This window comes from Grampus griseus, assembly GCF_964374135.1.
Source record: "Grampus griseus genome assembly, chromosome: 8".
In the NCBI taxonomy this organism is placed as follows: Eukaryota; Metazoa; Chordata; class Mammalia; order Artiodactyla; family Delphinidae; genus Grampus; species Grampus griseus.
This window is the reverse complement of record NC_139002.1, coordinates 8,567,606-8,595,371: the sequence shown is the minus strand read 5'-3', so window position 1 is coordinate 8,595,371 and position 27,766 is coordinate 8,567,606. Positions and strand designations below refer to the sequence as shown.

Here is a 27,766-nt window from a genome sequence, read left to right as displayed (position 1 = left end):
GGAGAGATCATAACTAGGTTTTGTTTGCGCGTTTTTCTAGAGATGCTGATCGAAACCGCAAGATTCCAGTTAGAAAACTGACGGGGGTGGGGGGTGGGGTGGGGATCTGGTTCTTTTGTCCAAATTTAGCAGTCATTAGTGCACAGAATCTATCCCGGACTATGCAGGTGAAGGTAGCAGGTGAAGGTTGTACCGAAAGGGAAACCGTTTTCTCCGGATTGCTTTACCAAGAGGCGCGTATCAGAATTAAAATGAAAATAAATCAGTATGTGGAAACATCACACGTATCTAGTAACAGGGACGATAGAGCTTGAACAACTTTACTTCCTCGCTACATCTTTCGCATTCGAATTCATTTGTCAGATGAAACTCACCAATTCTGACTCTCCACTTTCCTATGCCATTCACTAGCCTTTCTAACATCCTGCAACGCAGAAGCGGAAATTTCGGGGGGACGCGGGCACAAGAGCTTGAAGCGGGGTGGAGGGGTCCTGCTTCACCACCAGGAGAATAGTCTGGGGAGAGGGTGGTGGGGTAGGAGAGGTAGGACTCTCGAATCAGTACGGAGATTGCTGCCGCTTAGAGTCCCACGCTGCTGTTGCTCAGCAGAGGTCAGCCGCGGGCGAACGTTCACCACAATAGCGCCCCGGCTCCCTTTCCAACGCCTGGCGCTAACTGGGGCACTGGCAGACCACTACAGCCAGCTCCCTCCTGCGCGGACCCCGCCCTCCTCCCCCGACTCCTCCCACCACCTCGGAGTTCGGGCGCCTGCGCACGGCGGCTGGTCGGCCCCCCGAGAAAGCCCATTGGCCGCTGGGTGAGGCCGGGCACTACCTCGCGCCTGTGGCGGCCGCACGTGCTGGGAGCGGAAGCGGCGATCGCAGCTATGGCGTCGTTACTTTGGGGAGGCGACGCAGGGGCTGCGGAGAGCGAGCGGCTGAACGGCCACGTAACTGCCACCGAACCGGGGAGGGCAAGGGGGCAGGGGCTAGAACAGCATTCCTGGAGGGAAATGTGCTGGGGAGGGGAAGGGACAGCTCCGCTACGGTTTGGAGCCGAGTGTCAGATGGTGGTGGGGAGGTGTGACAAGGATTTGGAAGAGGGACACGGGAAAGGAGACCCCGAGAGAAACAAGACCTTTGGTTTGAAAAGGCAAAATGAAGACATCTGCGGGAGGGAAGGCAGCTGGGAGCCCCAAGTAGACCCCGAGTTTTCTACTGTCCCAATTTGACCGTTAAGCCTCAGCTAGCTTCTATCTCATCTACCAACGCGCTTTCCTATCTGCTATCCCTTGCTCGTGCTGTGACCCGCCGAGGACTGTCACATTTAGACTAGAGGCTTATAAAGAGGAACGTCATATACAGGGGCAGTAGAAAGTCTCCTCCGATTTTAGGATAATTCATACAGGAGACCTGCTTCTCAAAGGAATCCGTTAATACATAATATCGCAAAGGAAACAGTATTGGCGTGGCCTTCCCTGCCTCCCTTCCAGCCCGTGTTAGGGGGTGGCACTGGGCTGCTTGATGCCTTGCTTCACAATATTGATTGAAATTTGTATCTTTCAATAGTTTTCAAACGTCATCCATCCCCGGAAGAACCTTCAGGGTATTAAGAGTACTACCGTTACAAACGTAGGTGAGTGTTGTTAAAGAAGATTGGGCTCAGTTCATTTAAAAAGCATTGCTTTCCTCATGTCCCTGGCAACTTTGGCTCCCTTAATTTAACATTCAAGACCCTCCACTACCTTTCCAATCTTTTTACCCACTCCTCCACTGCTTGACCCTTCCTTTGTACACACTGTAGAGTCGCCAGGAGAAACTGGGATGATACGCTGGACGTTCCTGCTTGGCATTTATCTTTACAGTTGTTTCTCTTCCATCCTTTTAGACGGTTCTGTTAATAACACTGAAGAAGATGGTGAAGAAGATGGAGGTAGGAAATAAATTCATTTGCGTGTATTTACTGGCATTGTTTCCTTTAATCATGACTTTCACAACGTGAGTGAGTAATACCATCTTAATTGGAAAAGAACCATCTTTGCTTCTGTTTTCTTTATAAATAGTGAATGTCAGAAGAAATACTAACTTAGGAGTCAGGATTACTTCATTAGAGGAAATTGAAATAGAATATGCAGGAATGGGTTACGAATTTTCAGCTGGCAAGGAAAAATTAGGTCTGCTGGCAATAGATGTAGGCTTGGTTGAGGTTAGAGGTTGGTGTAGCAACAGAGCATAAGAAACTGGATCCTCGTGGAAACGAAAAGGAATTCTCAGTGCTGTGTCATTCTTTTTAGAACCTTCTTTTGGAAGAAAAATGAGAGTAGGAACAGTTGCTTGATATACAACCCGTGAATGGAAGGAAGCAACTTGTTAGATGTCATTCAGGAGGCTTGACTTTCCCCCTGCAATATCCCCTGTTTTATCCTTGTTTTTCTAGTGGAATTGGCAGCTAATTCACTCTTGAACAAGTTAATCCGGCAGTCCTTAGTAGAATCCAGTCACCGAGTTGAAGTCTTACAAAAGGATCCCAGCTCTCCACTCTACTCAGTGAAAACATTTGAAGAGCTGCGGCTGTGAGTATTTTTACTTTAAGTGTAGGAAAATTCCAGAGAGCATAGCACAGAACAAACTAATCTGCTAATAATAATCATCAGGATCTACTTCGTGTTCTAATGGTCAATATTCAAATGAGATGTGGACATTTTGCATGCAATTAAAATATAGCTCAAAGAGGAACACTAGGATATCTGAATTGTCCAACGACTTGAGAACATTTTTGATGGTAAAATATTTTAAGTTTGCTGTGCTAAGGGGGATAGCTAAGCCAGACACAGCCATATTGCTACTCTCCATACCAGAGTACAGATAACAGGAATTTTGATGACCCAAATACCCCTTTAGATAAGTTACAAGCTTTTACCTTTTTAATTTTTTTTTTTGTCTCAGATGGTATTTAAATGAATAACTTTCCCAAATAGGTTTGCATTTCCTAGGGAGTTATCAACTGGCATTAAGGAAATGTATTTAAATAGGTCGAGTTACTGATATGGACTTAATGTAAGTGGGAAAATCCAAAATCCCAATGCCTGCTTTCTAGTTGGGGAGAAGCTTACTTATAATTAAAGGTTGGCTGCCAGTAATCTACCAATTAATCTACCAATTAAGCATGTCCAAAATGTGCATGTCATTGTAGTGGAAGTATTCCAGCCTACTTCACTTTATCCTCTTTCTAACATCTATCCTGAGAGCTCAGGAAAGACGCATTTAAAAATGCTGGCTCAGAAGAATGAGCTAATATTGCGTCTTCTGCTCCTAGAGAGAATTGATATAAGAATCACCTAAATGAAATTTTGTTTTCTCTGAAAATTGCCATTGAAACGTTAAAGTTTGTCATTGACTAAAAAGAAATAAACAATAAATCTCACTTAGTTTTCTGCTTGTGTGGAAAATAAAACTCTACTGGAAAATTGATGCACTTCTATCAGATGAGTTTTTCCTTTTTTTTTTCTTGGTTCAAGAGAAAGTTCAACGTTAGGCCCTTACTACTATCCTTGGCCTGGGCTTATGACATAACTTACTACTTTAGTGCTCCAGCTGTGCAGACATGATTGTATATATGTTTGAGAGTTGAGGTTTAACTTGTATATTTCCAAATATTACTTTTTATATTCACTTGCAAAGTGGCCTAATTTAGAAATGCACCTTTCAAGTTTGTATTTCTGAGTCTACTGACGCATCACAGACTTTAAGTATTTGATTTTTTGTTTTTTTGACAGAAAAGAAGAGTTACTAAAAGGGATCTATGCAATGGGATTTAATAGACCATCCAAAATTCAAGAGATGGCTCTCCCTATGATGCTGGCGCACCCGTGAGTTTCTGCGGTAGTGGTATTGCAACTGGCTATTTTTAGTCACTTATATTCAGTTTATGCCCGGGAGCTTGTATTCAGTTTATGTCTAGCACATCCTCTTTTCTACAGACCTCAGAACCTCATAGCCCAGAGTCAGTCTGGAACAGGAAAGACAGCTGCTTTTGTCTTGGCAATGCTAAGCAGAGTTAATGCCTTGGAATTGTTTCCACAGGTAAGGAAAGGCTGGGAGAGAGATGGGAATGCTTGCGGTGCCAAAGATATTTTAGTAATAGGCAATATTGCTGCAATGATGTGATGATGTTTAGAATAGACGTTCTTTCATGAAATCAGAGTATTGGGCAGCAGTATGGGGCAGTGATTGAGAGCACAGGCTTTATAGTTTGACTGGTTCCAATCCCAGCCTCTCTACTTACCAGCTGAAAGTCTTAGGCGAGGTAGTAAATCTTTTGGAGTATGTTTTCTTGTCAGTAAAGATAACACTTATAAAGGTATGGGTCACAGTTGTTCTGTTCACCCTTGAACCCTAACTTCAATCACAGTGCTTGGCTTGTAGAAACCACTCCTTAAACATTGAATGAATGAATGAATACCTGCCTCATAGGATTGTCATGCAGATTGAGTGAATTAATGTACATTTTTAGCACTGTGCTCAACATAAAGTGAGCATTCAGTAGTGATAGTTATATAGCTGTAGATCACCCAGTCCCTCGTACTCATTTAGTGGAGAAGGAAACAGAGGCTTGGAGAGGGAAAGGTCACACGTGAGGTCACAGTTGTCAGAGAGCGACTGAGCAGGGACTAGAACTGCGCTTGCCCTTCTCCCAACCTAGTGTCAGTACATGGAAAGTATCTGGTGATCTCCCTCTTTCTCCAGCCTGTGTTCATCGAATTGATTGACAAACTGGGAGCCCAAGTGTTGGGAGCGCTCAAAGCTATGGGGCAGCAAGGATCCCCTCAGGAAGTTTACAACCTGCGCAGCAAGATAACCTGTGGACATGGATGTGGGTGACTAGTGACAGGCATAGGAAATCCTGTGCTTTCTTTAGACAAGTTCAGGGAAATTTATATCTAGGGTTTGATATCATGAGTAAAAATCCTTTAGGAGAAGCTATGCTTGAACACATGTTGAGAAATGTGTGTGGAAACTGTTTTTATCACTTTAGCTGTGTTTCCCTCTATCTCAGATCCTTAATTGAAGTTCAAAAATGCGTTAAATATCACCAGTTTCTTCAATCGACATCTTCATTCATCAACAGCCACCATTTATAGGGGGGATGGAAGTAACAAATGAAAGAGTTTCAGGGAACCTTCTGCCAGAGATGTGTAAGATGGATTGGACCAAGCAGGGAGTGCTCTGGAAATGGGCAGACTTTTAATATCAGGGAAGAGGTAATGGGGACCACACTCAAGCTGTAATTAGTCTTGCATCCCTTCTCTTTTTGATTCCCAGCCCCCCTACATCCCATTTTTCCTCTACCAAAACAACGTGACCCATAACCTTTGTTTCTTCATGACCTTTCAGAGAGGAACATATAAAAGGAAGCTGCTTCTTCATCCTTCAGCCCCTTCTCCCCTTCCATACTCAACATTCACCCTAGATCTATCAGCTGCTAAGTCGTATTCAAGTAAAAATATTCTGTTCAACCAGAATCTCCAGTTTCACTTCTGTGCCTCTCCCTCCACAGATTTTAATTGTATTTCAGAATTGCGTGATGGCTGTCATGAACCTTTCTCCTTCCCCCCTTCTCTCCCTCTCCCTCTCTCCCTCTCTCAGTGCCTCTGCTTGGCTCCTACTTACGAACTGGCTCTGCAAACTGGCCGTGTGGTCGAACGGATGGGGAAATTCTGTGTGGATGTTCAAGTGATGTACGCCATTCGAGGGAATCGAAGTATGTACCAGCAAGCCAGCCCTGGCTGATACTTTAAATCCCGACTGCACCACTGACACAGTCGTGGTATATACCTTCTCTGCTTTCTTGCCTCTAAAATGGTGGATATAATGGCACCTATATCATAGAGTTGTTACTGGAATTAAATAAAATGATACAGATAAAGCACTGTGCACACCCCTGGCACATAATAAGGACCCAGTAAATGTTAGCTGCATCATTCCCACAGCCCAGAAGAGGATGCTTTTGCTTGTTCTTTTCTGTGAGGCTCAGTTGTTTTGTGCAGAACAGTTTTTATTGTTTCACTTTTTCATTAAAGTATTACATGCATAAAGTGAAAAAAAAAACTTTAAAACAGAAAATTCAAAGGTAAAAGTGAAAGTTGTTCTTTCTTTCAAAAACCTATTTCCGAAGACAGCTGTGGTTTTGTTAACAAATCTTTGTGTGTTTTTTTGTTTTGTTTTTGAGTGCTTACAAAAATGGGAGCATTTTTTTTGTACTGTTCAAAAACTTACGCGTTTTAAACATCTTTTCATGTCAGTATGTGTAGCCCCGCCTCATTCTTTTGACGAGCTGTATAATGTTCTGTCATTTATTTCATGTAACCTGTTGATAGACATTTTGGTTGTTTTCCATTTCGGGAAGATTTGTAGGCCTTTCACTGCTGTGCCAGTGTTTCTGTAGGACAATAGGACAATGGGAGTGCTGCAGAGTGGCTTTTTTTTTCTTTAAGTAACCTGTGCCTCCCAAGTCTCAGTTAGAGACGTGTAACCCAGGGTGGCTTTTAAAATGACCGTGGGGCAGAATCAAATATGCGTGACTATTATCATTACTGTAAAGCTAGAAACTTGGGAATTTATCCTAAAACTCTGTAAAATCAAAACCCACAAAGACCCTCAGGGTTGGCACTTGGAAAACCATTATGAAATGTGTTTCATTACCGGGAATTGTAAATGGTTAGAGTCGTTTGCATCTGAAGGAAACCTTTAAACCCTTTTCCTTTGCTCCCTAGTTCCCAGAGGCACTCATGTCACCAAACAGATTATAATTGGCACTCCTGGGACTGTCCTAGATTGGTGTTTCAAGCAAAAATTAATTGATTTGAGTAAGATTCGTGTGTTTGTCCTGGATGAAGCAGATGTGATGATCGACACGCAAGGATTCTCAGACCAAAGCATTCGTATTCAAAGGTAACCTTCACATCCAGCCTTTTCTTCCTGGATCTTCTGTCCAGGGAAGGAATTTCATTTGTCTGCTGCTCCTAATTGTCTTTACTGCTTATTCCCCACTTCTTTCACCTTTAAAACAAGTTGGGTTTTCATTATTTTCACCAGCTCAATGGGCCTTCAGCCTGCTGTAATTTCCCAACTTCTTCATCTTGTAATCTTGCCTGATTGCTTCACTCTTGTGCTGCAGACTTACAGATGGAATCCATATACAGTGGGTCTGCACCAAATTTTGCCAGTAATCTTATATTTGAGCAAAATTCTAAAGAGAATTCATTAAAACCTGATAGCGCTATTGTGAGGACACAGCAGCCTGGGATCAGTAGCCTAGTATCTAGTCCTGACTTTGCCTGTAAGTCGTTAAATAAATCCTGTCGATTTCCTAGGCCTCTCTCCCAGGATCACCAGGGGGCTTAAAATTTCAGATTATCAGCCTAACCTGAACCTTACTGAGTCAGAATTTCTGGGAGTGGGCTTTAAGAGTCTGCATCGCTCATTTTTAAATAAAGTATTTATACACTGTGTTAAATTCAAGTATAATATTGAAAGACTTGTAATGATAACCAGTAATCCCCTGCCCCAACCCCTAGAGAATACTGTCCATTACGACATTAACTTTCATACCTTTAAATAACCTGCTCACCTTGGTATTTCTCGTTGTATATTCGTTATATACGACGTTGTTGGTTACATTCACGGCTGGTATTGATAATCATTATCACAACACAAATAACGTTCACTGCTGACTATTGAATTATTATAATTATGTTTTTCTTTTGCTTCTCCCCCTAGAGTTGCCTATTTTCCTTCATTTGGTTACTATCACTGTGTAGCGGTCTTTAATTTTTCTCTACCTGTTTCATCATATGTGTCATATGTCAATGATATCTCCAGATAGTCAAATACATCTTAAAATTCCATCAGTTTCTTTTTGTCTGGAAGATCTCCCACACTCACTGTCTCCAGTTTCAGCCTGGACTGGTTGCACTCCAGTCCTGTGGTCGCAGCTGCATTACGGGTTTCCCCTGTCCTCATTAACAGTTTCGAATCTCCTGTCTTGTGGGTCCTTCTTCTTGGCGTACTGTTGGTTTACTGAATATGCTGGAATGTATCTGCTAATGGCTTCCTGCAAAAGGATGTGTAGGAAGTTCATTTTCTAGCCCCTGCTTGTCTGAAAATGTTTTTACTGTACCTGTAAATTTGATCTTTGGGTTGAGTTTCCCTGGATGTGGAATCCTGTCTTGAAAAGCTTTCTTCCTGTAAATTCGGAGACAGTGTTAAAAACAGAAAAGTGGTTGTTTTTTTACTATAATTAATGCTCTGTTTCCAGTGTTGCTGCTGGAAAGTTTAATGTCTTCCTGATGCTCAGACTTTTGTCTGTGATCTGTTTTTTCCTCACTAGAAGGTTTTGGAATCTTTTTCTCCATGATGTACTGGAACTTCTCAATGATGTGCTTTGGTTCAGATCTTTTTTTTCTTCATTGTACTAGACACATGTACTTCTCATTCCCAAAACTTGTACATGCCAGATCTGGGGAAATTTCTTATGTTACTTCTTTCCCTGCGGTGACCAACTTTTTAGGAAGACAACCCGGGATACAGTCACAGCAGGCAAATATGTATGTACATACGTACACACACATATATCTCATATATATATAAATATAATACAGAAGAAATAATCGTACATGTGTTATTACTTTAACATAAAAATATGGAAAATACGTTTATTTGAAATCATTTATTAGCCTGTACTTTCCTGTTACATTAGTGCTACTATTTAAACACAACAACTGTAGAGCTAAACTGGCAATTGTAGTAACTCATAGGGGAACTAATTAAACAATATGTATGAGTAAAATACAGCAATAATGTTTCGTCTCTGATACAGCAATTTAATCTTTTTAAACATGATAGGCTGCTTAAATTTTGGAGGCTGTGCTATTGTATATTCTTTTTTTTTTTTTTTTTCTTTTTTTTTGGCCACACCACACGGCTTGCAGGATCTTAGTTCCCCAACCAGGGATCAAACCCGGGCCCTCAGCAGTGAGATCACTGAGTCCTGACCACTGGACCTCCCTGGAATTCCCTATTGTATATACTTAAGATACATAATTATAGAACTATTTACGAGGAGAACGTAAATACGATAGAACTAATTAAACATATTACAGTAAGTCCCCACATACAAATGAGTTCCGTTCCAAGGGCGTGTTCGTTAAGTCCAGTTTGTTCGTAAGTCCAACAAAGTTAGCCTAGGTACCCAACTAGCACAATTGGCTATATAGTACTGTACTGTAATAGGTTTATAATGCTCTTCACACAAATAATACATAAAAAACAAACACAAAAAATAAAATGTTTTTAATCTTACTTTTCAAGTACCTTGAAAAGTACAGTAGTACAGTACAACAGCTGGCATTACAGGGGCTGGCATCAAGTGAACAGGCAAGAAGGGTTACTGACTGGAGGTGGGAGACGGTAGAGCTGAAGGATCGTAAGCAATAGGAGATGGAGGACAAGCTGCCACTTCACTCACGCCTGACGTTGCTGGCACAGGTTCTGGTTCCTTGCTGGATTCAATTCTATCTACCCTCTTGTAAAACGATCCAGTGATGTCTGGGTAGTAGCTCTTTTTTTCTCATCATAGATGACACAGTAGCAATGGATTGCATTCTGAACTGCTGCTGCAACCTTCATGTACCATTCTGCATTCGGGTCCTGTGCGTCAAAAACTAACAGTGCCTCCTCAAATAAAGAAAATCCTCTTGCCATTTCCTGAGTCATGAATCTCTTTAGTTCTTCAATTACTTCTTCCTCTTTTCTCTCTTCATCCTTTCTCTGGGCCTCCAATTCCATCAGGTCTTCATTAGTAAGCTCCTTGTGTTGCACAGCAAGGAGTTCAGTGAAGTCGTCCTCTTGCTTCAAATAAAGATACTGTACTACTGTACTCTATACAGTATGGCACAGTAAAGTACACAAAAGTACAACCACTTGTAGAGGATGCATGCACGTGACAATATACGCCAGACACGTGAACTAACTTAACGTGATTGGACATGTGAACACACATCCACATCTTTGAAAGTTCACAACTTGAAGGTTCGTATGTAGGGGACTTACTGTACCTGTATTTAATGACAGAGACAGTAATGACACTTTTTTTTCTGTCTCACAGTGTGGTAAGATGTTTTGACTCTCTCTTTTCTAGTATCCTCTGAACTCCCTGCAGCCCTCTTTTCTTGTATGTGGCAGTAAAACAGAATACAGTCAAATCTAAAATTCATTTTGACTTGCAGCTCTGCCCTTATTAAGCCCACACTGATTCTTTTTTTTTTTTTTTTTTGGGAGTATAGTTGATTTACAGTGTTGTGTTAGTTTTCTGCTGTACAGCAAAGTGAATCTGTTATAGGTATACATATATCCAGTCTTCTTTAGATTCTTTTTTGATATATGTCATTACAGAGTATTGATTTGAGTTCCCTGTGCTATACAGTAGGTCCTTATTAGTTATCTATTTTATATATAGTAGAAGCCCACACTGATTCTTGGTATCAGTCCAGTGTGATATCCTCTGAACAAAAGTGTTCAAGCATAGAATACTTAGGAGTTTACCTACTAGCAACAGTGGTTTTTAGACTTGCAAGAATCAATTTCTGGCTCCTTCAAAATGTTCTTCCACTGTATCCGCAGGCTTGGTTCGGTGCACCAGCTGCTTGTCATTCAGATCCTGTGCAGTTATACATCCATCGTTTAGCTTATCCATGTCTAAAATGTCCATCATTTTCAGACACTCTGAAGTCTATTAGATGTCATCATAAGTGAAACCCCTTCTCCTCAGGGAAAATGATTATAAAGCACAGAGGTGACTTAAACTTGTCCAACTGAAAGATGGATTCTTTACAAATTTAGTAAAGAAATTAGAAAGTCCTCAACTTGGCTGTCCTTTTCTGCTGACATTTTTCGACTTCTGCAGCAGTTTTATTCCTAAAAAAAGGAAAAATGAGTCATTATTTGCTACAAGTTTTTGTTGCAGCCTTTGCAGAACACCAGACAGCTCAGGTGCAGTCAGTACAAGGCCTCTTCACAAGTCATCAGACAGTTACAGAGACACAGTGTGTTATTTCTATTTTACTATAATCTTTTCTCCATTCTCATCCTTGACGTATTTCCAGGTTGGAGTTGGACATTCTTTTTGTCTCAAACTTTGAAAATAGGCCAACATTTGAAATCTTTTCACTGGCCAACTGCAATGGCAGGCATCTTGTAGGCACACGTCTGAGGTAGCTCTGCATCCATTTCTGCACAGTTAGAAATCTTAGTAAGGCTTCTGCAAGTTTGAAATAACAAAATGACCCAAAACTTCGGTAATGAAGAGCTCAGTATCACAGGTAAGCATATTGTATGTGTTTTTAAAAGTATTGTGTACAAAGGATGCAGGACATTTAGCTGGTAAGATCTTTTCATGTTCTTTGATAAGGAATTTATAGACTGAATGGAATATGCCAGAATGTACATTTGCACTGTCTGCTGCTCATGCAGAGAGTTGAACAAAGGCTAATTTGTATTTGGATACAATGTCAACAGTCTTTTGTTGTATATTTTCTGTGTTGTGTAAAAACTTCATAGAAGCCAAAAAGATGTTTTGAGACTCCATTTTTTCAAAACCAAGTACCTAAGAGATTGGAGGGGTGGGGCGTGTATTTTGTGTTGCCGTGATTTGAAATCTCACTGGATATACTGTAGAAGCATGGTCTCTGGTAAGATCTGAGACACTCCACTCTACACTGAGAGAGGAAAGACGTCTGTTATCAAAAGTTCCCGCTTTGTTCACCCGCAGGACACTTTACTTGCAGCCTCTGAACCAGGAAATGTAACTTAGTTTCATAGGGATGGCAAGGGAAAGATAGAGTCACATGTGTCCCTTTGCATGGTGTGGGCAAACTAATTCAGCTGAGCGCTGGTGTGTTTGGAGGAGGCAAAAAACTTAATTTAGAAGTATTGCCTGTCTCATCCTGTACTTGTGCGATTCAGTTTCCATATTTGCTTTCCACATCCCTTCTCCACCAGGCCTAGTCCCGAATTCATCCCTTCATTTGATGCAGTCTGCTCTGTTTCCATTATTTACCTCTTTAACCCAGTTGTATGTGTCATTCCATCCGTCGCTAAAAATAACAGTCGGTTAGCATTTTTCTTCCTGTCTGGATCATACTGGCATTGTCCTCTGTTTCTTTTCCATAGCTTCCTTTTCTTGTCTTATGGATGCAAAACATCCGTAACACAAGAAAGATATGTGATATCTACAGTTATCTCTTTGAGGATATTAATTATAGCATTAAAATTGTTTTCTGTTCTCAACCCTGTCTCTGAGTGATTTAAGTTTCCTTTTATGTTTGTTGGCTACAGTCTGTCTTTGTGACGGATCTTTCCTCCTCACATCTGGTGGTCCTGCACTAGCCTTTCATGACCCAAGTTGAGGAACTAGAAAGCTTATTTATCGACAGCTCTTATTTATCGGCGGTTGGGGCGTGTGACTTGGAAGCTTCACTTTAGGATGCTTGTCACCTGGAGGTCTTTAGGAGTATGTAATGTCTCTAATCTCCTTCCTGGGACACTCGGTTGCTGGCATCCTGGGAGCAGAGCAGGATGCTCTGGTGGATGGGCTGGGAGGGGTCTACCGTTCAGTATACGTATTTTCACTTGATCCCCTGTTCAGCTGTCTGCTTTACCCTCACCTTCTGCTGAGGCTCTTCTGCTTGTACAAGCTTAGCTGCCAAAGAAGGGTGGGGTCCAGCTGCTCCTTGTATATATTTTCATCCAGCCTTCCTATTTAAAAAAATGTGGGCCCAAGATCAAGCAAGACTCCCTTCTTGCCATCCCCTACCAATAAGTTGGTATGTTTAAATGTAACAGTGAATAAAAGATGCAGAAGTCCAGGGAAGATTCAATAGTCAAAACAGGCTTTCTACTAAAAAGAATATTAAGTAAAATTAGAGTATTCATGTTGGTTGTTCATCCCTCCATTGTTCAGTTTTCCTTTCTTTTGCTTAAAATACATTAAATCACAGCACTGTCCAATAGAAATATAATGTAAGCCACATGTGTAATTTAAAATTTTTCTAATAGCCACATTAAAAAAGAAACAGGTGAAGTTCATGTTATAGAATATTTTATTTAACGTGACATATCAAAAATAGCATCTTAACAAGTAATGTTATCAATCTAAAAATCGTTAATGAAATATTTTGCATTCTTTCTTTTCATACTAAGTCTTCAAAATCCAGTGTGTTCTGCAGAACAGCCCATGTTTCCTTCCCTTGGGCAATTTGTGTAAGTTTTCTTTCTGGAATGAAATGGCCGCAGCCTGGGGCTACCAGTCCTAGTGCCCTCTTTTTCCAGGTGAAGGGTGTGGGAGAGCAGATGGCAGAGCGACGCAGCCTGCTGATACAGATTCTCCTCATGTCTTCTCACAGCCCTCATCCCCCCCCACCAGGCCTCTGGTCTTGCACGTCCCAGGCCTCCCAGTGGTTCTGAGGGAACGCTTGTCTTTGCATCAGCACTTCCCTCTGTAGCGCTCGTATTGTAGCTTCATCCACTTTCTTGGTTATCACACTTTTCCGTCTTGCAAAAATATATTGAAGTATCCACCCGTTTCTCTTTATCTTATTCTGCACGTTTTGTGAGTTCATATCTTAATCACTTTATAGTCACATTAGTGGGATGCCGGACACTGAGAAGGTAACAAACGTAGTCTCCCGTGGCCAACCAGAAATTGGTCCGATTGTTGTTTGAAAAGCTCCCAGATGATTCAGGTCCCAGGCTTGAAATAATGTTTGGGAATCGCTGGACTGTATGAGCTCACCTGCTCCCTTTTAGCCCTAACAACTTATTCTCTAAGTGCTCTGTTGTCTTCTCAAAGGCAGTGATTCCTCTCTGGTCTCTCTTCTATTTTATTGTTTAAAGAATTTTTAATTGATGACAGAGAAATATACAAATCCTAAGTGTACTGCTGGGTGAACTATCACAGAGAGGCTATGCTCGTGGGACAGTGGCCCAGGTCAAGACATAGAACTTTACTGGCACCCCGGAAATCCCCTGCAGCCCCTTTCCTGTCACCCGCCCCTCTCTCCTCCACAGGCTTAGCTGTATCCTGACTGCTGACTCCGTACATTCATTTTGCCTTTTTTTTTGAATTAGCCTCTGTTCACTGTGGGTTCAGTTTACATTCCACGTGCAGTAGCATCTTCCCCTTCTGCTCCCCTTTTACTTATATCCAGGTTCTTCCCATTCCAAATAGATTTAATGTGGCTGTTCTTTCCCGCCCCAGAGAGAGAACACCTGCCATCAAATGATGAGCCTCTGTGCCCTTCATCCACATGGAACTTGTGCGGGATGATTGCCGTAAACAGCACCTAGACTGACACCCTAGGCTTCACGAGCCCATCTCTCCTAAGGAGAAGACTGGCGTGAAAGCCCAGATCACTTACCTACACTTCACTCTGGAGCTCCACATTCAGTGTATCCATTTTCCCAAATTCTTGGTGGGCAGGAGGGCCTGACATGTGGCGCTCTGCAGCAGGTGTAGTTGTCATGGCCGCAGCACGTTTCACGGTGACCCCAGAGCAGGAGCAGGGGCGTGGGGGGCAGCTGATGGCCGTGGGCGTCAAGTGCTGGAAGTGGCCCCCCCAGGAGAGGGACAGGCCTGGCCATCGGGTGACGGCCTTCTTTCCTCCTCTCTCGTAGAGCTTTACCCTCCGAGTGCCAGATGCTCCTCTTTTCAGCGACCTTTGAAGACTCCGTGTGGCAGTTTGCGGAGCGAATCATTCCTGACCCCAACATTATCAAGTTACGGAAAGAGGAGCTGACCCTGAACAACATCCGACAGTATTATGTGCTGTGCAGGGATAGGAAAGACAAGTACCAGGCTCTGTGCAACATTTACGGTGGCATCACCATTGGCCAGGCCATCATATTCTGCCAGGTAAGTCTGCCGGGACTTGTCTTACTCGTGCCCAGGTTTCTGTGCAGGTGGAGCCGGGCACCGTGTTTGGTGCTTTTTGTACATTATGTTGTTTAATCTTCAGAGCACCTCTGAATAGAGGTTATCTGTGTTTTGTGGGTGAACTGAAGTAATGGAATAGGACTTCAATATGGTGTGAAACAGAGGGCATCCTTCTCGTATTTCTTCTTTTCTTTCTTTCTTTTTCGGTCGCGCCACGCCGCTTGTGGGATCTCAGTTGCCCGACAAGGGATTTAACCTGGGCCACGGCAGTGAAAGCCTGGAATCCTAACCACTAGGCCACCAGGGAACTCCCTGGGCATCCTTCTTTTAGAGGGACTGCTTCTAACACTTCCCCATTCAGGTTGATGTTTATTGTACTGTTTCCATAGATACCCTTTATCAGGTTAAGAATGTTCTCTTCTACTCCTAACTTACTATAAGCAAAGTAGCCACTCAGTCACTCACTATTAACAGCCCCTTGTTTTTATTTTCATATTTACTTTTCCAATCTGATGTTTTTCGTGTTCGTGTCTTGGTTGTATTTTTTCACCACCATGGGCACACTGTCAGCTCCATGAGAGCAAGCTCTCACCTGTTCCACTCACCTTCATGCCCCCACCCAGCACATGGATGGCCCTGGAAACATACTTGTAGAGTAAAGGAAAGCTCAGCTCTGCCATGTGACCATGTGACCACTAGCCATGTGACCTTGGGCAAATCACTTAACGGTTTTAAGCTTTGGGTTTATTTTTCAGTTTTTTAAAATGAACTTAGGCAGCTGCTTCATCAGATCATTATGAAAGCAGATGAACGGGATGCACATACAGGTTTTAGCAGAGTGCCTGGCGTGCACAGGATGTCGTCATTGTTAGGTACCTCATTTTGTCATCAGACCACCCTGAGAGGTGGGCGGAGCATTTTATTCTCTGTTTCAGGGCTGAGTAGCCAAAGCTCTTACAGGTTGAGAGGATGTGCCCCTTAAAAGCACAGGGGAGGGCGAATCCCCTGCCACATTCTCAGATCCCTCTAGGCCCCAAAGGGAAGGTGAAGCAAAACCCCTCTGCAGCACCCCCAGCTCCCATGCCCTGCAGACATGAGCGCTGCACACGTAGCCAGGCTGCTTCAACTTGGGCGCCAGGCTGGGTTTTGATTTTCATGCAGACTCGTCAGAATGCCAAATGGTTGACTGTGGAGATGATGCAGGATGGCCACCAGGTGTCTCTGTTAAGTGGAGAGCTGACTGTGGATCAGCGAGCTTCCGTCATTCAGAGGTTTCGAGATGGGAAGGAGAAAGTTCTTGTGACAACCAACGTCTGTGCTCGAGGTGTGTATGTGTATGCACTTAAAGTCAAGTTTATTGAAGTATCATTTACATATGATAAAATTCACTCTTTTTAAGGATACGTTTCAGAGAGTTTTGACAAACATATATAGTCACGTACCCATCACTGTAATCAAAATATGGAACATTTCCATCTCCCCTCAAAATTTCTCAGTGCTCATTTTCAATCAGTCTCTGTAACTAATGACCCCTGCCAACTACTGACCAGATTTCTGTCTCTGTATTTTTGTCTTTTGCAGAATGACATGTAAGTTAAATCATACAGTTGGTAGCCTTTGTGTCTGATTTATTCTACTTGACACCATACTTTGGAATTCATCAATGTTGTTACATGTATCAGTAGGTCATTCCTTGTTATTGCCGAGCAGTGTTCCATTGACTGGGTCGTACCACAATTAGGTCTTCCATTCACCAGCTGATGGACATTTGGATTGGTTACAGCTTGGAGCTGTTTGGACTAAAGCTGTAATAAACATTCATGTATAAGGCTTAGGTGGACATACGCTTTCATTTCTCTTGGGTAAATGCCTAGGAGGAGGATTTCTGGGTCATGTGGTAAGTGTATGTTTAGCTTCATAGGAAACTGCAAAACTGTTCTCCAGAGTGGCTGTACCCTCTTGCATCTCTACCAGCAATATAGGAGAGTTCCAGTTGTTCTCCATCCTTGTCAGTAATTGGTATTGACACTCTTTTTTCATCTTAAGCTTTCTAGTAGATGTGTGTGGTATCTCATGTTTTCAACTTGTGTTCCCTAACGACTAATGATGTTGGTCATCTCTGAGGTGTTTTTAATTTTAAAACTGTTGACTACTGGAAGAAAAATCTTTGTTTTTTCAAGAGGAGGGCCTTCGTACTTTCCTCATTCCTCCTGTATCCTTGCCTACACCGCATACTCAAACCATGTTTCCTAATCTATTACTGGTTCACCAGATAGAACCGAGGACCTGCCCTGAGTGCTGAGCTTGGCATTTGGAGGAGTAGCCTAAAAAAGGATGAGGTTCCTTCCCCTCGGGAGCACGCTGCCTAGACTCCTGACTCTCTAGACCAGCACTAGCCAATAGAGATTTTTGCATTGATACAAATCTCCTATTCTCTGCTGTCCAAGCCATATATGGTGGCTGCTGAGCACTTGATGTGTGACTAGTGTGGCTGAGGAACTGGATTTTTAATTTGAATGAATTTAAATAGCCATAAGGCCAATGGTTACCATACTGGACAGCACAACTCCAGACCCCAGAGAAAAGAGGGCACAAATTGCTCCAGAGTCAAAGCACAGTACAGGGAGGACAAGGATTATGACCCAGACAGCTTCTTAGTGTTGAGGAATGGAGGCAGTAGGTGAGCACACACGTTAGGAGTGAAAGGTGTGAAAGGAAGGGGAGAACTCCTGGAAGTCTCGAGTCGTTTGTACTTTATCCTGTACTGTTTGGGCAGCTGGATTCTAAACACAAGTGCTCTGGACGTTGCTGTGGTGACCACGGTGACGATTAGAGGAGTGGGAGATGAGGGATTGGGGAGACCAGTCCGGAAATTGTTGTAACAGTTGAGGCAATGGATAAAATGGCCTGATGAGAACAATGGCCGTGGAATGGGGTGGAGCTGGGGCCCTGTGATGGGTAAGGGGATGTGAGACTAAGGGGCTTGCTGGGCACTTAGCACAGTGGGGGTGGAGAAGATGGAAGGGCTCTGTGACCTGCTGAGAGCCCCTCCCCAACACACAAGCACACGCGCACGTGCACACACACGCACACATGCATGCACACGCGCTTTGTACATGTTTAGACTTATGTATAATTCGCTTCTACTGACACTCTTATCCAGCATCATAGACATACATGCTTGCAAGCAAACTGCCTGACCGAAGGACCTATTTCATTGACGTAAAAGCAGGTGTGATTTACAGGTTGTGTCCATTAAATGAGAATTCCCTTGGCAAATGTGGTTCTTGAATAGCTATGTCCTGAGGAAAAAGTTGCAGGACCCTGCAGTGTCGTTCCTCTTCCAGGGATTGATGTGAAGCAGGTCACGATTGTTGTGAACTTTGACCTGCCTGTGAACCCAGCAGAGGAGCCAGACTATGAGACCTACCTCCACCGTATTGGGCGGACAGGCCGCTTTGGGAAGAAAGGCCTTGCCTTCAACATGATCGAGGTGGATAAGCTGCCCCTGCTGATGAAGATCCAGGACCACTTCAGTGAGTAGTACCCTTCATGCCCAGAGCTGTGGACCTGCCCACGTTGACAGTGACGATGTGTGTCATGGACCTCGAGCCCAGAGGCTTGTGATGGGGTGGGGGCAGGAGCCAGGGAGTAGGCTTCTACTTCTTAGTGGCAGAGTTCCTAACAGGAGGCGGGAGTAATTAAAGGAAGCTGTGAAAACCAAGTGGAATTGATAGGAGCTCATATTTCTGTCTTATTGCTCATTCCGGGATCTGGGGCAGATTTTACGTCCATGAAGAACCACCCTAGGCAAAGTAATAAGCTCCTTTAAGATGATATTGTGTCCCCAGCTTCCTTTTTTATGTACATTTTTCCCTTCCTGTTGCCCCAGCGACCAACTAGGACAGTCCTAAATCCTGAGACCTGCTGCCTTCCTCCCCCCCCCCCACCCCGCCATCTAAACAAGGCAGGCTCTGCTAACCCTCTGGGGCTCTTGGACAGGCGTGTTGCAGTCTGGTGGAAACTTGAAGGGTAACAGAAGCTGAGATGTCCCCCTGCCCCAGGGCCCTGGATAGATACGGCTGCGGAGCAGGCGAGGAAGAACCCTCGCAGGACTCCAGGTGTATCTTTCACCTTTAGGACAATGGTACTTAACCTCTGTGGGAAGCAGAGGACACTGTCCCCGGGGAAATGCACACAAGCACATATGTGCAATTTGGAATATAATGTTAAAAGGTTTGCAGACTGGCTGTGGACCCTTCAGGGAAGTTGATTAAGCACCCCTGCGTTAGGATAACGGAGGAGGGATGGGGGCGGAGAAAGAACCATTAAGATCACTGTTGCTATGGTAATCAACGCTCCCTGTTGCCATTCAGCAAACCTGCCCCCTCAATGCACACGCCCACTTCACCCTCCTGAGCTCAACCAGGCACCTTCCCAGGTCCCCCTCTCTGCACTCTGGCGATTTTTTTCTGCCCCGCAGTATTTAGACATGTATGTTGTCTTGTCTGGTGCATTTGATGCCATTGTAGTTAGTATGGATTGGTTATTTGGATACCATCCCTTCCTTACCTAATCTAGAGAATGTCCCAGTATCTCGAGGCTTTCCATACAAGGTGTCACTATCTTCAGAAATGTAATTGGATGGAATGAAATTTCGTTTAGGCCCTGGGATAAGACTGTTCCATTCTCTTTTGTTCTTTTAGACAGCAATATTAAGCAACTCAACCCTGAAGACTTGGATGAAATTGAAAATATTGAATATTGAAGAAAGAACTTTATCGTTTACAAGTGTTCTGGTTTATGTGACAATGTAGGTTTTGAAAGTGATTTTTTACGTTGAGCCTTTTTCAACATGAAACTGTTAATATATGGCAAAATAAATGTTGTGGTAGCCTTAGTTTTAAGACCTGAGGTCTTTCTGAACCAAATTGATGTGAAGCACTTGATCCTTTTGAATAAATAAAAGGAGATTATTTCTTACTCCAATCTTTTCACAGATAAACATCTTTGCGTGGGCTACTGGGTTGTTGTGGGATTTAGTTTATAGAATCTGAGCAGGTCATGCCGCCTGTGAATATCTCACGGTGCCGCGAGATGGCGGTAGAACGTCACTGTTTCTGGAATTTGAGTTGGTCAAGTGAAAAAACCACACGTCTTCAGATTTGCTCACTGCTGCCCCTCCCACCCCTAATGTCTTCCCTACCTCCCCCTCGCCCCCTCCCCACACATGCACGCACCCCTGCACCCCCCGCACAGACACACACTCTCACGTGTGAGTGCGGGGTGAAAGCTTCACAAAGTAAAACGATTTGAAAGAGTATTTTGCTTCTTTTTTAGTGTTTCAACCAACACAGAATTTCAAGATATTGTTCTATTTTACTTCTTAATGTCTTCAAATTAGAGAAGATTTAATCGATCATCGTTTATGTCATAGTCTCTGGAAACGTGGCTTTATTATAGACATTTCTTAAAAACAGGCAGTAGAGGTGGGGGGAACCCACTTGCCTTAGTAAAGAGGTGACACTTCAGGGAGCCAAAGGGTTTCACTTTTAAGAACTTAAAGGTGTATCTGAGAATCCTGGATGTTTTCCTGCAAGTCCCATTGAGCTGCTTCTCATTTCTCACATTTGCTCCTAAAAAGTGAAACAGTGGGCTTGAGAAAAAGGGGGGGAAATTGATACTCTCCCAGAAAGCCCACAGCCAGAGCTGGGCCCCAGCTCTGTCACAGCAGACTGCCACCAGCAGCCTCAGTGAATGCGCCTGTCATCCCGGTGTGGAGGGGTGTTTCTGGCCTATGTCTTCTGATATCCCATGTGCATGTCACCTGCCCATGTTGTATCCTGTGGGCAGGGCTCAGAAATACATGAAAATCGTTCAGCCTCCTCACCCCACAGCATATATTTATCGTGCACCCTTTTTGCTAAGCACCAAGGAAGAGAGATGAATAAGATGTACCAGTGATTTCAGAATTCAGAGTCTCACAGCAGAGACTCAGAATAAGCCAACATTATTTTAATAATGGTCTTTGCTTAAGGAAGGGGTTCAGAGGAGGCACCCCAAACGCCGTCGGGGCCAGTTTCCCAGAGGAGAAGACATTGTGTCTCCTCTCATAGGAGAGAACGTGAGTTGCACGGTGCCTCTCCTCAGGTACTTAGCACCCCCTTGCAGTCCCCTCAGTAGATCCACTGAGTCAGTGTTCCAGATCCAGCTGATTGCCAGAATTACCTGGAGAACTTGGGGAAAAAATACAGATTTCTTCCCCATACTGTGCACCAAAAAGCAAACTCTCTTAGGGTAGAGCTCAGAAACACAGTTACCTAAGGGAGCTGAAAACAGGTAAAGCAACAGGTCTTACAGACCACTGTCTTAGGGAGGATATGCCGAGGCAAAGAGAAGTCCCAGGGACAGAATCTATAAAGAGTAGAGCTTCCGCCTCTGAAGGTCCACTCGTGTTCTCCTCATGGTACGTCTGCCTTCCTCTCTGGGCCGGATCAGCGTATCCACTTGATACCCAGCCCCCAACACAGCGCCCAGCACGTAATAGGCAGTCAGTGAATACTTGTTCCGTTGAGTGCATGTTCCCTTGCCATCTCTTCCTTCACTAACGTTCTTCCTTGATGTTCGCCACCTTGGTTTTGAACCGCAGTCATATGGCGCAAGATGAATAAACGTAGGAAGTGTTTCGAGAGAGTTTGCTCTCTCTCACTACTTGAGAATTGAGCTGGACTTTGCATCATAGTCAGCTGAGCATCGGGGCCTCTTAAGTAAGATTTTGCCACCTCCCTTTCCGGTCCAGATCTGACGGGGTCTCTGTCAGTTACCCTCACAGGCGTCTTGAGCGATTTCCATTTGACAGCCGTTCCCAAAGAGTCTGCAGATAGTGGGCACGCTTCCTGCCCCTTTGCCCCTCACTTCCATTTGTCTCTCCACCTAGGAGGCAGAAATCCATCCCTGTTCTGTGTGCATCACAGCCTGTCCAGTTGGGCAAGTCGACACTCCCAAGGCTGTCTTGCGGGGCACAGCTCCTCGCTCAGAACTGCCAGCAGCCTTCGCGTCTCCGTGCCTGGCCGGGCCAGGGTTGTCTTTCTCCGTGGATGCCGGCCTGAGGAAGAGTACGTGGAGAAGCCGGGAATAGCCGGATGAGTCAGTGCGTCCATGAGCCGGGCTAATCAGCTGTGTGTTACTTGGCAGCAGACAGTAAACCAAATCCATTCGGTTTATGTTGGCCAGCTTCGGACTGTGAGCATATTGAAATTCCCGATGGCGTAGAGCGGGGCTGTAATTTCCAGTGGGAGCCGTGAGTGAACACCTCGCCGCCGCCGGGGGCACAGATTCCTTGGATGCTAGGTGCTGGATCTGAGGCAACCATGAATAACAGGAAAGGCAAACGTGTGGGTCCTAGTCTGGTAGGACGTCTGACAGCCCTTCTCGGGAGACATGATTGCTTTTGCTCTTGAGAAAGTGTTGACGTTCCCGGCAGACATCGGGCCCCAGGAGAGCTCTGGCAGACTCTGCACGTGTGGTCAACAGTGGAAAGTCTTAGAGGGTCGCTGGGGGTTAAGCGGTACCTTTCCAGAGAAGACCCTGGGAGAGGAGCCGGTTGTGTCCAGCCTTGGTTCGGCTCCTGGTCCCCTGAGAGGTTCAGCCTCCTTCCCGTTGACTCAAGTAGGGGCCCAGGTCAGAGAGAGGACCGAGGCGGAGACAGCGCAGTTGCCGGGGTGGATGCTGCAGTGGGGCCCAGAGCGAGGGGCTCCCCGTGGGCCTGCTGTTCTTTGCCCTCCGAGCCCAGGGGCCTTCCTGCTGTGGTACGGACAGCCCTGCAGGCTGGTCCGGAGGGCACATTCGTTTTCTCAAGGGACAGCAGAAGAGTCGGGTCCTGTTAAATCCTAAACCCCACTCTACCCCTCTACCACTTTCAGGGAATCGGCATGTGTTGAGGACTGTTATCATGTTGCAACCCACAGACTGTGAAACGCCACAGCCTTGCCCTGTGCTGCAGGGAGCGTCAGCTTTCTGCTCTGGGAGGAGCCCAGAAGGAGCTCATCCCCGCGTCTTCCGTACTATTTTTACCCACGGCTGAGAGAAGAGTTGGGACTCTCCCTCCTCCCTTCCGCCTGCTCACTACCCCTCTCTCGGGGGCACTGTCTTCCGGCTCTGAGCCCTCCTGTGGTACTCGCATCGCCAAGGAGGGATGGGTCAGCCAGGCCGGCCGTAAGAGCCCCTGTATCTGGATGCTGCCATCTTCCTCCATCTCCCTTACTGCTTCGTGTCTCGGTCGGCTCGGGCTGCTGTGACAAAATACCACATAGACCGGGGGGCTCAAGCAACAGAAATGTATTTCCTCAGATTTCTGGGGGCAGTAAAGTCCAAGATCAAGGTCTGGCAGGGTCGGCTTCTGGTGAGGTGAGGACTGGTCTGCTTTCTCACGGTGTCCTCATGTGGCAGACAGAGAGGGACGTGCATTCTTTCTGGTGTCCCTAATCCCACAATCCCACTGTGAGGGCCTCCCCTCATGACCTAATCACCTCCCCAGAGCCTCACCTCCAAATACCATCACATGGTGATGGTGGGGTGGGGGTTGGTTTAGGGCTTCAACATATGAATTTGGGGTGGAGGACAGACATTATGCCCCACCCACCAAATAATACTTTTCTATCCATCGTTTGAAAATCTGGGTGGGGTTGAAGCACCATTATCTATGTTTAATGTGGTTGGTCTTCCACCCCACCTGTAAACATGAAACTTTTAGACCTTCTCATGAAATACAGGAAACACACCTGAAATGGGATGATTCTTGGTTAAGAGAAGCACTGATGTGTCCTGTAAACCCAGGGCAGAGTCCCACTGCCCACGCTGGGCTGCCAGCCCTGCCTCACGGCTCATCAGCCTTGCACTTCTGCTGCTGAGGTTAGAGACAACCAGAAGCGCTGGGATAATGAGAAGAGGATCACGGAAAAGATGGATCTCCCACTCTGGTGTTCAGACAACTGAAAGAATTTTCTAAATGAGAATCTTTACACATCTCAAGTCTTTAGTCTTTAGGGAGAAGCATAGGCAACTCTCTGTTGCACTTTTCTTTGGGAATTCATCTTTTCCCGTAATTTATTTTTTTCTATTCAGTAGAATAGCCGTGGGTTTCTACATTCCCAATTCTAGAATACATTTGTCGTGAATGGGAATAGTCTCTTATTTTGTGTTTAATGTTTTTCTTTTGTCAGGAAGGTAATGCAGTCTCACTCAGTCCCTTAGTTTGTGATGTGTGGCTTGAAATCCCAGTTGGAAGGAAGTGACTGACAAGGGAGCCCTGCTTTGTGTGAGGGTTAGAGCTATGGTCCTGTACAACCGCCTCAGGCATGGGTGAGAAGGCGGAGCCTGAACAGGCTACTCTGCGAGGTGGTGAGCTCCCTGCTTGTGGGAATATTCAATCATTCGGAAGCATCCATTACAGTTACTTGGAATGGATGCTGTAGTCCTGGTTCTTGAATTAGCTGGGATTTGGGAATGAAATGACGTCTGAGACTCCACCCATTCTAAGATACCACGTTTCCCTGACGCCACACGGCAGAGCTATGCACACGGAAAAGCATGAGCCACAGGAGCTCTGTACAGAGGAAGACCGTTTCCCACAAACAAAAAGAAAATGGAATGATTAACTCCTACCTGTACCCTGTCTTAACTTTCAGATGCGCTGGCTTCCCCGTGTGACCATCTCATTATACCTATTTTCATCAGCTTATGCAGAATGTGGATCATTTTTAATTTAATATTTACCTTATAAAAGCAATAAAACAGCAAAAAAGTGGTGAGGGAAATTATCAAAAAGCTCATTACTTCATCATAACACTTATTGTCTTGAAATGGTCCTTTTCATCTTAATATGACTTAGTTAATCATAGTGCATAGATGGTATTGTGTCCTTTTATTTGAAACCTTCAAGTGGTTTTTTATTTCATGTTGCTACATAGTCTTTGGAATTATTATAATAATAATTGATCATATTATCCTATGAGGTGAATATAACATAATGCATATTATCATCCTGGTTGAACATTTATGTGGTTGTCGGTTTTTCAACGTTGTAAATAATGCTGCAGCAAATCTTCTTGCCCATTATTTTGAATTATTTCTTAGAATTAGAGATGTTATGTTTGAGAAGTAGGTCAAAAAACAGGAGCATTTTTATGGCTTTTGATAGGTAGTGTCTAATTGCTTCCAAAGACCAAGACTATTTCAGTTTATATTACCCCACTGATTTCACCTCACCTAACCAGCAAGGGATATTTTCATTTCAAAATTGCTTGGTAACTTTTTCTGGTTTACATTTCTTTTAATACAAAGTTGCATATTTTTATTTTTGGGCATGAGGTTCATTGTTTGAAAAACCTCTGTGGTGTCCTTTGCCCATTTATCGTATGAGATCTTAATATTGTCCTTACCAAGTTTTGTGAAATACATGTGTGACTTGATTTTTCCAAATAACGATATTAACTTTTTACTGAACATATATTTTCCTAGTTTGCCTTTTTAATTTATACTATGGCTTTTACACACAAACTATCTCATTTTTGTAGTGAAATAATTGAATCATTTTGTGGTTTCTGTCTGCTGGTTCTAGAATGTCAGCCCTGCTCTAGGAAATATTCAGTTTTATTCCTGATTATTATTGTGATTTTTATCTTTAAAAAAGATATTTGAGGGGCCTTCCCTGGTGGCGCAGTGGTTGAGGGTCCGCCTGCCGATGCAGGGGACACGGGTTCGTGCCCTGGTCCGGGAGGATCCCACATGCCGTGGAGCGGCTGGGCCCGTGGGCCATGGCTGCTGAGCCTGCGCGTCCGGAGCCTGTACTCCGCAACGGGAGAGGCCACAACAGTGACAGGCCCACGTACCGAAAAAAAAAAAAAAAAAAAAAGATATTTGAGTAATCCATCTGAAATTTATTCCGGTGTGAGGTATAGCAAATTGGTCACATGTTCCCTTTTTTAAAAAAATTAACTAAATTCAATACCGTTCATTGAGAAGTCTTTCTTTTTTCCACAATCTCCTTTACCATATTAAATTTCTATACGCCTACACACATATAATAGGATTCTGGGTACCTACTTAATTTCGGTTTGTTCTTGTGCTAGTGCCACAGTTTTAAGTATTATTGTCAAGTATTATTGTTTTAATTCAAGGACTTGTTCCTCCTCTTGACTATTTTAATTCTCATTAAAAAAAATCATTACCAATTTTATTCTTCAAGATTAATTTTAGATCCATTTTCTCAACTTACAAAAAACCTCTGAATTTTTATCTGTACCCATTTGGCAGTAATAATTTGTTGACTCAGTCCATACATTAATTGGTGGATAATTGATTTCTTTACAATATTGAATCATATAGTATATCTTTCCTGTCTCAGAAAAGTCAGGAGGCACGCCTGGAGCCCAGACACAAGGGAATGGGCACGGATGGCCTGTCCAGGAGGCTGTGACTGCCGAGGTGTGGGGGTGAGTGTTCTCGCTGGGTGTTCCCAGGTTGGGCCGTGCGTGCCCACCTGCTGACTTGTCTGCCTGAGGGAGTCCAGGTGAGGCACCAGTGATGCGAGTGGAGGGGTCAGGACACCTGGGTTCTAGCCTCATCCACAGAGGTCCCTTCCAGCCCTGAAATCCTCCTCATCTCTGCGTTATGTCAGGGAAGACACCAAGCGCAGGAAGGCAGAGACCCTTCCTAATCCATCCTGCACCCAACCCAGTGCCTCCCCTCATTCATGTCCCATCCCTGCATGAAGAGGAGGGAAGGAAGGAATGGTATTGCCCCAGTTTATAGAAGAGTTTTGTCCTGGCCCATGTGTTTGGAGCATCTTCTCCCAGCCTTGAGTGTAAATAGAAACCACTAGGGAGCATGTTAAGCTGCGGCTCTGAGTTCACAGGTCTGGGTGGCGGCGATGCCCTTAGTCTGCAGAGCGCACTTTGAGCAGTGAAGTTCTAGAACACCGATCTAGATGAGACTTCTTGGCTGAAAAAGAAGGGAGGGGGTAGCGGGAAGGGGGCCTGGAGTCTTAGTCACAATTTTGCTTTAAAAGTATGGGTTTAGGGACTTCCCTGGTGGCGCAGTGGTTAAGAATCCTCCTGCCAATGCAGGAGACACGGGTTCGAGCCCTGGTCCGGGAAGATCCCACATGCCATGGAGCAACTAAGCCCCTGCGCCACAACTACTGAGCCTGCGCTCTAGAGCCTGTGTGCCACAACTACTGAAGCCCGCGCGCCTGGAGCCCGTGCTCCGCAACAAGAAAAGCCACAGCGATGAAAAGGCTGCGCACCGCAACGAAGAGCAGCCCGCTCTCGCCGCAACTAGAGAAAACCCGCGCGCAGCAATGAAGGCCCAACGCAGCCAAAAATAAATAAATGAACAAATTTATTTTAAAAAAAGAATTGTATGTGTGTAGACAAGAGACTTCGAAACAAAACCGTTGGATACATTATAGGAATGGTGAGGTTGTGGGTGACTTCTACATGTTTGTTGCTTTCAAGTGTTTGCAAAGAATACAAACTCTAAAGAACTCTCAGTGAAGGGAAAACAAAAGCAGTTCTTGGTCCCATGGCCACAGGGGCTGGCTAGGCCACACCCCTCATCGTCCCTTCCCTGAGGGACTGCGCTTCCTAGGTAAGGTTGCTCTCTGGCTGGGGGTTTTCAAAATGTTTTCCAGCAGCCTGCGTGAGTTTGCTCTCGTTTAGAAGCATTTGAGGCTGTACCCACAGCGCAGAGTGTGAAGTGTGACAAGCTGCCCACCTCT

General features: G+C 44.4%; 1 protein-coding gene and 1 long non-coding RNA gene across 4 annotated transcripts; both read left to right on the top strand.

Annotated features, from left to right (window-relative positions):
- Positions 1 to 886: 886 nt before the first annotated feature.
- DDX25 (DEAD-box helicase 25) lies at positions 887 to 19,756 on the top strand (the record flags this gene model as incomplete). 3 transcript variants are annotated; one of them, XM_082659810.1, is made up of 12 exons in its annotated part: positions 887 to 949; positions 1,569 to 1,635; positions 1,888 to 1,932; positions 2,437 to 2,572; positions 3,776 to 3,868; positions 3,980 to 4,082; positions 5,646 to 5,760; positions 6,773 to 6,950; positions 14,730 to 14,967; positions 16,150 to 16,312; positions 18,336 to 18,524; positions 19,695 to 19,756. In XM_082659810.1, the coding sequence occupies 12 exons, from the start codon at positions 887 to 889 to the stop codon at positions 19,754 to 19,756; spliced, it is 1,452 nt and encodes a 483-aa protein (XP_082515936.1). The 3 variants fall into 3 exon arrangements, with proteins under 3 accessions (XP_082515936.1, XP_082515935.1, XP_082515934.1); XM_082659809.1 differs by having other exon boundaries at positions 887 to 1,027; XM_082659808.1 differs by having other exon boundaries at positions 887 to 1,066.
- Positions 19,757 to 22,216: 2,460 nt separating this feature from the next.
- Positions 22,217 to 27,358, top strand: LOC309826212. The gene is made up of 3 exons (XR_014297089.1): positions 22,217 to 22,338; positions 26,393 to 26,480; positions 27,114 to 27,358. It is a non-coding gene; the product is annotated as an uncharacterized lncRNA (long non-coding RNA).
- The last annotated feature ends 408 nt before the right edge of the window (positions 27,359 to 27,766 follow it).